Source organism: Centroberyx gerrardi, chromosome 9, assembly GCF_048128805.1.
Source record: "Centroberyx gerrardi isolate f3 chromosome 9, fCenGer3.hap1.cur.20231027, whole genome shotgun sequence".
Taxonomy (NCBI): domain Eukaryota; kingdom Metazoa; phylum Chordata; class Actinopteri; order Beryciformes; family Berycidae; genus Centroberyx; species Centroberyx gerrardi.
Window position 1 is genome coordinate 30,247,985 of NC_136005.1, and position 11,920 is coordinate 30,259,904.

At 44.0% G+C, this 11,920-nt stretch overlaps 1 protein-coding gene across 1 annotated transcript; it reads left to right on the forward strand.

Moving 5' to 3' along the window:
- Positions 1-6,927: 6,927 nt before the first annotated feature.
- sox2 (SRY-box transcription factor 2) lies at positions 6,928-8,356 on the forward strand. Its single transcript, XM_071904218.2, has one exon. It carries the CDS (start codon positions 7,324-7,326, stop codon positions 8,290-8,292), a length of 969 nt encoding a protein of 322 aa, XP_071760319.1. The 5' UTR covers positions 6,928-7,323; the 3' UTR covers positions 8,293-8,356.
- Positions 8,357-11,920: the final 3,564 nt, after the last annotated feature.

The window sequence follows — 11,920 nt, forward strand, 5'->3', positions numbered from 1 at the left end:
CATATGGAAATGCTACGGGATGTGTGTGTGTGTGTGGGGGTTTGTATGTATGTGTTTGAGCATGTAAGTGTGTGTGTGTATGTGTTTGTGTGCATGAGAGGGGGCTGTCAATGGGCAGTTTCAATGTAAAATGCATTAGCATTCAGTGATGATGCTAGTCTCTCTAAAGGCCTGGTGCCACTGGACTCTCTCTCTCTCTCTCTCTCTCTCTCTCTCTCTCTCTCTCTCTCTCTCTCCCTCGCTTCCAGCCTGCTTTTTAAAATGTCACCCATAGTTCTTCAACATGCTATCACATTCCCCTGGCTCTCTGGATGGGTTTCTAATTAAAAGCGGTCCAGCTCTCTAATATGAGTGGTATGTCTGTGATGCAGACTATGGCACTGATAGATCAGATAAAGAGCCAAAGTCATATTTCCTCCCTGCCTAAGCCTATTCACACTGTTACTGAGAGTGCTGATCCTCTCTCTCTCTCTCTAAATCTTCCTCTAGCACTTATTCTCTTCTCTCCTCTCTTTCGCTCTGGCTCTTGCGACTTGTTTCTCTCTGACAGTGAATGTGAACGTGTCACCTCCATGTTTACATTCTCTCTTTTTTTTCTGAAAGAAGTGTTGTTTGTCAGGCCGGAAAGGCAGGGGGCCCTTAACTGAAAACCGTCCTGTAAGCCATCGGACTGCACCAGCCAGGCTAAATAACAGAAAAGACTTAAAGTGGTAATCCTTGAGTTCCTCATTTGTTTTGTTTTAGATCAGCTGTCAATCAAACAGTGTGTCCAGTACTGTGACTTTGTCTTTCTCCTTGGATTCTCTGTTGATGCAGTTTGAGTTTCTCTTTTCTTTGTCTGTTCAGTCATGGTGGCTATCACTGCTCATGCTAACTACCCAGTTCTTCTTCTGTTTATTAAAAAAAAAACGGAAATGTAAAACGCATCACTTCCTGTGCTCCAGATGATTTTTCCCAGGAAAGAGCTACCAGACACCGGCTGTTTAGAACAGCAAATGTAAAAGCTTTCATGAACTGAGTATAGGCTGAATCACAATTGTGTTATATTAGGCAGTGATAGAGAGTAGCAAAACAGACAAATGTGTTGTTTTCAACACATCTGTTAGTTTTGTTTGTGAAGATACACCTGTGATGTGTGTGGAGAAATTGAACAATAGCTGATATGTTAGCAATGGCACATCCTTTCTTAAAGATGATGCCAGATATTTTCAAGGACATGAGGAGCAATTGATTTAGCAAATGACTGCGACTGACTGTTGTTTGTCCACATCTGATGCTTGCTGCATGGAGGCCTTGCTCTCATTCCAGAAAGAGTCCCTCAGACCATAAGGAGAGAGGAAGGTGTGTGTGTGTGTGTGTGTGTGTGTGTGTGTGTGTTTGGCAGGGCGAGCTGTTGGACTACAATCTAGAGTCAAAGCAGGCTGGGATTTGAACCCACGGAGTTAATATACAGGTGTTTGGCAGGGTTGAGACGTTTTACAGAGGGGTGCAGGTTACACAAAGGAACTGAATCTGTGTGTGTGTGTGTGTGTGTGTGTGTGTGTGTATGTAACTCTATGAACCTATGACTCATGCCGGCGAAGTTGAAACGGCGTTCTGTGCACTCTTCTCCTCACCTTTCCTGTCCTCCATTATTTTCCCTTTTACCCTCTCTTTTTCTCTGCCCTGCTCTCTTTTTTCTCTCCATTTCTTTCTCTCTCCTCCTCGGCTCTCATCTAACGCCCCGATCCTCTCCTGTCTTCTCCCTCCACCCCACCCCCTCCCTCCCTCCCTCCTCACTGTGATAGACAGGGGTGTCCTCACCTTGTAACGATCACTGACATCCAATATGTTTGGCTTGGGATCATCCCCTGTGTGTCCATTGTGTTTGCTGTTAAACGCTTTATTGATTAGCCATGAGTTAATTACAAATGACATCAACCGTGGGCAGGCCGAGGCGGCCGGTACACTGCTATAGGATCCATCCTGGAGGAGCTGATCCGTGCTGACTGCACTGAAACCTTCTATCTCAACTTGCATAAAACACTAGCTGATTTTTCCCCTATTGACATCCATGCATTTATGACATTTTACACTGCCTTATCAATGCTTTGGCACAGTCCCAGAGCATGCAGTATATTATTTTTGGCACAGCTGCTGGGAATTGCAGTTAAAAAAAAGAGGAAGGCAGAATTAGAAATAGGGGTTCAAGGATATGCAGCCTGAATGCTTAATTCTATCAACCACACCTTGACTCACCCTCTGCAAAAATTATGAGACTGTGGCAAATCCATAGTAGGCCTATGGATGCTGTCTGGATTCAAACCCGGCTAATGTATTCTGGTTTTTAAGCTTCATTGCAAAATCCATAACCTCCCTTCACCTGAACTTGGGTCTGCTGCAGCCCCCGAAAATCACCTCTCCTGACTTTCACAAAAAGTTGTAGGGCCTAAATAATAATAATAATAATAATGATAATAATAATCATAATGATAATAATAGGCCCATGTGATTACAATATAGGCTACATAATAGCTGCAACCTGCAAACAGCAAGCACTTTTTCGAGCCTTTTTTCTTTTCATGCCGTGTCAGTTTCTCTTTGACATTGCCGTGTACTTTGTGCGAAGGGAAAAAGGAGCGAAAAAAAAAAAAATCTTTATCAAATCCCCATTCTGAGGCTTTCAATAAGGCAGGCCATTACCTCACTGGCGCTTTTGTTCGGCCTATACAAGAGAGAACAAAATGGTTATTCAGGAGGACGCTTTAGATTTTTATTGTGGGCTCGCTATTCACAAAGAGCACCGTTATTGTATTAAAAAGAACCATCTGTGGCAGAAACAATGGCTTCAAATTATCTGTGAATACCCAGTGAACAAAATATAAAGCTTTTTCCTGCTCATTATGTGGGCTAAGCTAGGGGGTGGAAGATAGGAGAGGAGAGGCATAGACTTTGCTATAACTGACTTTTGTTGTTCTTGCTTGCATTCTTCTCCTTTTTAAATCGGCCCCCTTTTCACATTGTGTGTCGCCATAAACGGCTTTTCTTGTTGCAGGGCTAGCGGAGAGGAGAGAGCGGAGCTCCAGACAGGCAGCGGGGCTCCGCCGGGCTGCACGCCGGCCCGCGCGCACCGGCTGCCGGATCGAAACCGCGCGGACTACCGGGGAGGGGGCGAGCGGACGGTTTGACGCCCGGGGACTGGAGCTGTGCCCCGGCCGGCCCGCGGCTCCCTCGCCGGAGGAGGGTGTGGAAGCTATGCCGGAGGTTGAGCCCGACACACTGAGAAATGGCATCTTGTTTTATTTCTGCCAATCAAGACGAGAGGAGGACAACTCCCAAACTGGCACGTAAGTTGGAGTGCGATGGAGAGGAGAAGCCCGGTGTGTCTGTGTGTGTGTGTGCGTGTGTGTGTGTGTGTGTGTGTGTGCGAGTGTGTGTTGGTGTGTTGATGTGTATGTTAGTGTGTGTGAGAGTGAGTGTGTGTGTGTGTGTGTGTGTGTGTTTGTGTGTGTGTGTAACATGCAGTGTAGTGGAATGATACCGCATGGCATCATGAGTTTGACTGACTGGCTGCTGGCCGGCTTGGTTTCTGCTCAACATACACAAACATTACAGTCAGTATAGAAAAAGGCTATTTGCTCCTGCGGGCTATTAGATTTAGGCCTATAATTTTGTTTTCGCCTATTTATTTTTTTCGTTTCATCTTTCTATAACATGCTTTTAAAATATACCGGTTGAATTACAAATGACAGAACCTTCATTATTATTTTTGTTTATTTATATTGATTCGTTATTATCATTTTGTTTTATTTATTTTAGCTTATTTTATTTTATTAGGTTGAAGTACCTATCGTCAATCTTACAGCATGTAGGTTATATATATATTTGATGCAGTGATTTATAGATGTGTAGGCCATTCGTTTCGGTTTAGCATGACGTGGAAATTTTATTTAACTTCAAGTGGAAATGTCAACTTAGTGACAATAAATCTAATACATATTTGTCAACATCTAATTAAGTTAAAAAGTAGTATAACAATGACAACAGGCCATATGACTTGAGCGTCTGTCCACATAAACTTGTTCTTATCTCCAAAATTCGAAGGCGTTTTTATTCTTCGGTTTATGTGAAGCTGCATATTATTTTTCACCGTTTTATGCTTCAGGACATATGAGTGTTTTGATGAAGTGTTTTCTTGGCTGCGTCTTCAGCCCCTGGTACGGCCCCTAGTGGCAAGAAAATACAAGTTTATGTCCATTTCACCTGCAATCTCTCTCTCTCTCTCTCTCTGTCATTTATTATTGCCATGCAATTCTCATTTTATTTTATTTTTCTGACATCACGTAAATATAGCCCCTATACAGGCTGTAGAAAAATGTGTCAATTCAAATTGTATTACAGGATTAATTGGCAGCTTTTAATAAACATGTCAGCTCAGAAATTATATTTTAAATAGCAGACTAACAGCCATAATTTCATGCGCAATAATACTTTTATGAGTGTTTAAGCCCGAGCCCTCTCCAGCACTGCTCTTGTTTTAAATTAGTAGGCTATTATAAATTAGTATTTCAATAACATTGTTACTGTTTTTTATTTATTTTTTCGCCACTTGTTTTTGCAGCATCACCTACATTTGCGCAGCCACAAAACAGTATTTTGATATCACAGCGTGCCGCTTGTTATATTTGCTGTATCCGTCCCAACCTGGTGTAGCGGGGGTCTTACAAGTGGTCCGAGGGAGCCGCCCCGCTAGTTCCTCCTGGTTTTTGTCAAATAACGGCTTTAATTCAGGATGATTGTGGATGCAGGGCCCATTCCCGGCCGGCTGGGGCCCGCTTTCAGCGAGCTGCAGGGCCCCGCTGTTCCTTTATTATCATAAGCAGATTAGAGGTAGCGGGGAACACACTCAGATGCAGATAGCAGCCGAGCGGCCCATTTCAACCTTGCATTATAATGGGCCCGAGCTGCATGTGTCGCCTCTTGCAGCCTATTAAGCACAAGATGAATCTTATGTAAGGTTGCAGGGGCCCGGCATAATGAGAGCACGGGGGCTCCGCTCCTCCATTTATTATCAAATGACTAAAACAAAAATAATAAGGCTTGATCTATTCACATTCAATTATGATTTAATTTAGAGACATGCATTTAAATTGAATTATTTCAGGTGTATGTACTCGATCTGTCTTTAATTATTGGGATTGTCTGGCTTGCGGATTTAGACGGGCAGATGTGTTGCTGTGTTGTGAATATTAAGGCCTCATGTGCTCTTCAGTGTTACAGCCAGCAGGCCCGGCCGGCCTCCTGCTTTGCTGGCTCTGCCACTATTGACTAAGAATAATTATATCGCCTATATTTTTAAATATAGCCTATCATAACATTACCTCTAGATGTTAAACTGAATACTAAAAAGCGACCATTCCTTACTCTTTCAGTTTACTTTGAGAACAGACGCCCAGCCTTTAGTTGGGCTTGCTGTCCTCCCTGTCGCCAGTAGGCGGCGCTGACGTCACGCAGCAGGACGCCCTGGTCTCAGACGGTGATTCGGGAGAAAAGCAAAACAAGTGGCATCAACACTTCTCCTAACCTCAGAAACTTTGTTCGGATTCGACACAACATACTACCAGTGATTTATTTAACTGTAAAGTGAATTCGGTTTCCTCTGATATAAACAGACCGGCCCGTTTGATCCATACTAACTGTTTCTCATCCACACTAATTGTTGCCGCTTGTTCAAGACTATATGAATAAGCTCTATTTTTTATTTTTTTTATTTTTTTGGAAGACACACTTTATTTTTCAAATTTCCTCCATCTTTTCCCTCTCCTCCCCATGCGTCCCCAGTAGCCTATAGCCCCACTACAAAGCCCTAACAACAACAGCAGCACTATGGCAGTGGAAGTGGAGTGGAGTTGGGTCTTTGTCCGGACAGATGTAGCGACAACATCTCAAACAAAACCGCTTATTTGTGCTGAGATGAGCCCGTCTGCCTTCTGTGTGTTGGCATTCAACTTCACTAAACAAAAGGACTGGGGGAAACATCTTGGATTACCTTTCCTCTTTTCAACGCTAAAAACCAGCCTCCCCCCCCCCCCCCCCCCCCCCCCCCCCCCACACACACACACACACACACACACACACACACCACCCCTCCAATGCTTTCAGTTAACTAAGAAAGTTTATTTAAGTGCTGTTATGTTATTGGGGCTGTAAGTGGGGAATTAGTGGCTTTTTTGATTCAAACAACAGCAGTGCCATTGGCCGTGTCTTAATGTCAGCACCTTCAAGCTATAATAATGACACCATCAGTGCCAGCATTAGCTTATCAAACACATTTGATTTTATTTAAACAACCCGGTTTATTGTTACAATCCTCATGCATATTTTTTTAGGCAACACATTTTAATAACAAAATATATTTTGTGTGTCAGTCAAGACATGAATGCAGTCACATTACATATTAGCCTACACCATATTTATTACACAAGTATATTTTAGCTGTTTTTATTAGGCAACTTTTTTTTATAAGAATAACATCAAAGTTGACCAAGCTGAATTTATTTCCAGACTTACCAGACCACACAGCCTAATTTTTCTACAACAGCCAGCAAGCCTCTGCATCTCCCTCTCCCTCCATATAACGTAGGAATGTGTTCCTAAAGTGCTGGCATATATATTCCCAGAGAAATATCTCCATAAGCCTGGTAATGGTAAATATGTACTTTGTATTGGCTCATATGGGCAGCCTGTGTGTGTATGTGTATGTATGTGTGTGTGTGTGTGTGTGTGTGTGTGTGTGTGTGTGTGTATGTCGGGGCAGAGCAAGCCCCGCCCCTTTATGCTAATTAATGCATCCCATTGGTGTGTCAGGGGAGCAGGCCGGCTCTGATTGGCCAGGTCGAAGCCATTTATTCGCTGACAGCCCCGTGACATGAATGGTTGTCTATTAACTTGTTCAAAAACTATCTGGAGTTGTCAAGGCTCCGGCGGACAGGGGCGAAAAAGTATAGTTTGTTGATGCTTTTTCGGAGAATCGACGGGAGAAGTTTGTGGACACAACATAGCAGGGACCTATTGGGAGAAGGCTCTCTCTCTCACACTCGCACACACACACACTCGCGCACACACACACTCACTGAGAGGGAGAGGGAGTGAGAGTGTGTGGAGACGCGGTTTGGTGCTTGTTGTGTTTTTTTTTTCCTCCAGTGAAAAGTTGCGGAGAAAATCGCCAGGTAACTTTAGCAGCGGCAGCAGCGCTGTGCTCCTACTCTGTCCTACTACCTCTGGCTTGTGGAGTTGTGTCTGTGTTTTCCTCTGCTTGGGAGCTCCAACTAAAAGCTGTTCCTGATGTATAACATGATGGAGACTGAACTGAAGCCCCCCGCTCCCCAGACCAACACGGGGGGCACGGGCAACACCAACACGTCCGGCACCGGTGCCAACCAGAAAAACAGCCCGGACCGGGTCAAGAGACCCATGAACGCCTTCATGGTGTGGTCCAGGGGCCAGAGGAGGAAGATGGCGCAAGAAAACCCCAAAATGCACAACTCGGAGATTAGCAAGAGACTGGGCGCCGAGTGGAAACTTCTGTCGGAGAGCGAGAAGAGACCTTTCATCGACGAAGCCAAGAGGCTGCGGGCCCTGCACATGAAGGAGCACCCGGATTACAAATACCGGCCCCGGCGGAAAACCAAGACCCTCATGAAGAAGGACAAGTACACCCTGCCCGGCGGGCTGCTGGCCCCGGGAGGGAACGGGATGGGAGCCGGGGTTGGTGTAGGGGTGGGAGGCGGGCTGGGCGGCGGGGTAAACCAGCGGATGGACAGCTACGCGGCGCACATGAACGGCTGGACCAACGGGGGCTACGGCATGATGCAGGACCAGCTGAGCTACCAGCACCCGGGGCTGAACGCGCACAACCCGGGCCAGATGCAGTCCATGCACCGCTACGACATGAGCGCCCTGCAGTACAACACCATGACGAGCTCCCAGAGCTACATGAACGGCTCCCCGACCTACTCCATGTCCTATTCCCAGCAAACCACGCCGGGGATGACGGCCCTGGGCTCCATGGGGCCCTCCTCGGTGGTGAAGTCCGAGTCCAGCAGCTCCAGCCCGCCCGTCGTCACCTCGTCGTCCCACCGCGCCGCCCCGGGCTGCCAAAGCGGGGATCTGAGGGACATGATCAGCATGTACCTGCCCGGGGCGGAGGTCAGCGAGCAGAGCGCCCAGACCAGGCTACACATGTCCGGGCACTACCAGAGCGCCGTGCCCGGGACGACGATCAACGGCACGCTGCCGTTAACACACATGTAAGAGACACACAGCAGAGAGAGAGAGAGAGAGAGAGAGAGAGAGAGAAAGAGAGAAAAAAACATAATGAACTTTTCTAAGAGAAACTGTGGACTACTTAACGTTGGACTATTTTTGTACAGAAAAATTTCGGGGTGGGAAAAAGTTGTATAGAAGTTCTCCAGGAAAAGGACACACGACTCTTTTTTTTTTCTTTCATTTTATTCTAAGGAAGCTCTAGAGGAACGGTAGGAGATCCCCTCTTCACTGGTGGATGAAGTTTGGAAGACTAGAAAGTGGGAGTCGCAATCAAATGTTTTATTATTGCAATCACCTTTTGTACAGTATTTATCAAAGAAACATTACAATCAGATGAAATTGTTTGTTAAACTGCAAGAGGTTACATTTTTTTTTTTATAAAACAACGTTCTGCAGAAAATAAAGTTGAAAAGGGCAGAACTGGAATTGTATAGGAGCGATCAGTTATGCTCCTTTATTACTGCAAACATTGGGAAGAAAAGGGACAGATAAAACGAAGCAGGTAAAACTGTTTTTTCATTTAAGGTCAATATTACTAAAACATTTTAATTTCGTAAGAAGAAAAAAAAAGAAGATAAAAGGCAAACTTTTTTTCTCACACAGCTTAAAAACATAGGTTGTTAATTTATATTTCCGTCTCCCACTTTTCATCTGTTAGAGGTATGACGCTTGTGCTCTTTATTTTCTAATTGATTTGTACAATTTCTGTATATTTACTGTGATATTTTAAGTTTTTATTTCAAAATTCATTCCCGTAGTTGTATTTTAAAAATTGTGGCCTGTACGCAGAAGCCAACCACTCCATGTATATATATACCGGAACTAATACCATCCTTATAACAGTTACAATTTCAGCTGAGTTTTTTTTTCAATATGCAGTTTGAAATGAATAAATTTTGGAAATTTGGATACTTGAAATTGTATGAGTTTTGATTTTATTTCTCTCTTTCAATCATTAGAGGTGTAGGTGGTCATCACATGTTCAGTTGTCATCTGTCTGTTAAAGTTCCTGTTTTTTTCTGGTGTTACTTAATTATAAATAGAAAATTAATTATTTTTTCCTATATTTATGAATATAAAGCATCATTTACGATACAAATAATATTTTGCGGGGAAAACCGCCCCTTTCAAACGGTGCGTTGTGCGTCGTGGTGTTTGTGTTTATAATCTATTTTATGTTGATGAGTAAAACCAGAGTTTATAACACTCAGGTTAACCACATTTCTATTTTCTAGTGCAACCAGTAATGCCTGCGGATGGCCCCATGCACTTCAAGACAAAGTTTCATGCCTGTTTCCTATAGAAGGGGAAGATTTTTCCATCCAAATGTCCAAGATCCTCAGGTATAGACTGTCCTTTTTCCTCTTCTAAAATCAACCAGACAACTCATCACACCGGTACCAAGTCCACCTAACTGCATACATTTGATTTTTTTTTTAAATTTAATTTATGATTTATTATTTTTTGTAGGCTTGTTGGTATTATGGGCCGAAGGCCTCCTACTGAATGGGGTAGAAGTTTGAAGAACAATTATACGATCAGCCAGCACTTTGTAATGCCAATGGCCTATCTTAAACAGGCACATATCATATTTATTGCTCTCATTCACAATTATTTTTTGAGTTTTGTGTAAAACTCCTGAGGGAAAAGAATATCTTATTAGTGGATTGTTTTTTTCTCATGACAATCGACTGTGGCAGTATTTGGATATTGTGCGACTATTTCTAACAACATGAGCTCAGAGCTTGTTTCCATTTTGTAACATTGCCAGTGGTTTTGATTTGATTTGCTTTATTATCTAGCAAGGTGTGGGTTATTTTCGGTTATCATTCCCCTATTTTATCAAATCACTGGAGCTGGCTTATCAGTCTAAATGTTCAATTAGGCCTAAATTGAAGGTGAGCCCTCCTGAAAGGAGCCAGGCGAGCGGGACCAGCCGGGATGCTTTTCTCCCGTGATTAAATAGCTCCATATAGTCTCGAGTGTGGCCATTTTAATTTAATGTTTAATCAAACGGGCCCTGCTGTTTCCCGTTAACCTCGGTTCTCACGGTTCAAGCTCTCCGGTGACTCTCGGTGAACACCCCCCCAACCCCCCCCCCCCCCCCTAAAAAAACACGGAACCGGTTCCAAAATGTTTCCCATGCATCTCTCTGCCAGGCTGCTTTTCCCCTCATAATAATAATCCTTATGATGAGCTCACAGCTCGCTTTGAATTTAACTAACGGTTTTAAATCTGGGGGGAGTGTGTGTGTGTGTGTGTGTGTGTGTGTGTGTGTGTGTGTGTGTGTGTGTGTGTGTGTACGGAGGTAGATTAGGGGCCGTAGTGTCTTGCGGGCTGGGTCCCGGGGGAGCGGAGCTCACATTAACCGGCAGATGAATATTTGAAGAGGCCCCTCGGTATTTATCCGTCCACTCCGCTCCCTCTCTCCCAGCCGGACCTTCAAGAGGTCAAGGGATCGTTGGCTGCCCGTTAATTATTGATCCGAGCAGCTGAATTGGTTGTAATAGCTGAGAACGCTGGTGATAAACAGCTTGTTTTAAAAAGGTCGGAGGAGTAGGCGCATTAAATCCTCCTTTTTATCCATGAACACCGGGCCCCTGTAGGCCCGGAGGCCCCGCGAAATTATTCTTTTTCTCGGCTGAGCGCTGGGGCTTTGATGTGATGAAAGACTGTTTTGAATGGATGCAGCGAATATTTGAGAAAAGATGTATTTGAAGATCAACTTATATTTTCTGTAGAATATCACGAATCAGTCTTCATAATAAAAACTGTAGAGTCTATTTGTAAAGGCTGGAAAGATTTGATGCTGACACGCGTTTGGGAGTTAGGCCCAGGCTGCTCTTGAAAAGAAAGCCAAAGTCAATGTTAAATAGCAAACCTATTGAACACTTTTATGCTGTTGAATTTCAATGGAGATGTCTTTTCGTATGATGTTAGATTTGTATTTGTATTTTTTGGAGAGGAGGTGTTCGGCCGATTGAATATCATCCTTATGGCTGTTTGTGAGGCTTTTATTCTTCTTCTATTTATTTTGTAGCCTATCAGGTCTTTTCCATATGAGTGTGTCCAGGCTAGAGACTAAAGGCCCCCTGTAACTAATCGCTCAGAAAACATTGCTATCACCCCATCTCAGCTGAAGATTATTAGCCTGCATTTAGCCCTCTGCTTTCCAAAATGTGATTTAATCTCAGAGGCGCTTTAAGCTCAGTGGCGCTCCTGTTCAAACATTAAATAAAGGCGCTGCACTGCCAGCCAGCGTTGACGGTGATACAGGGAATCAAATGTCTAAAATGTTACACCTGAAGGCGATAATACACGGCCGGTGCTGCCTGTAACAGGGATGACAGGCACAGCATCCATCCACCAACATAGGATTTCGGTCAGACCTAATTGCTTTGAAGAAAAGTAGGCTTTTTGGGGGAAGATAGACAAATAGGCTAATAAACTGTTGTTAGTTATACAGGCCTAAATTACTTTATGCTTGTGACTGAAACGTATTGGAAGCAGAGTGGGCCTTCTGAACGTTACCGGTCGTTTTCTACAAGGTGGACAACCGAATGTGTTGTTTTGTGTGATTTAGGAGCGGCGAGCCCCGGCGAAGGTGTTGTTC

Coding starts and splice junctions, on each gene's coding strand:
- sox2 (XM_071904218.2), top strand. CDS start 7,324: ATGTATAACATGATGGAGACTGAACTGAAGCCCCCCGCTCCCCAGACC.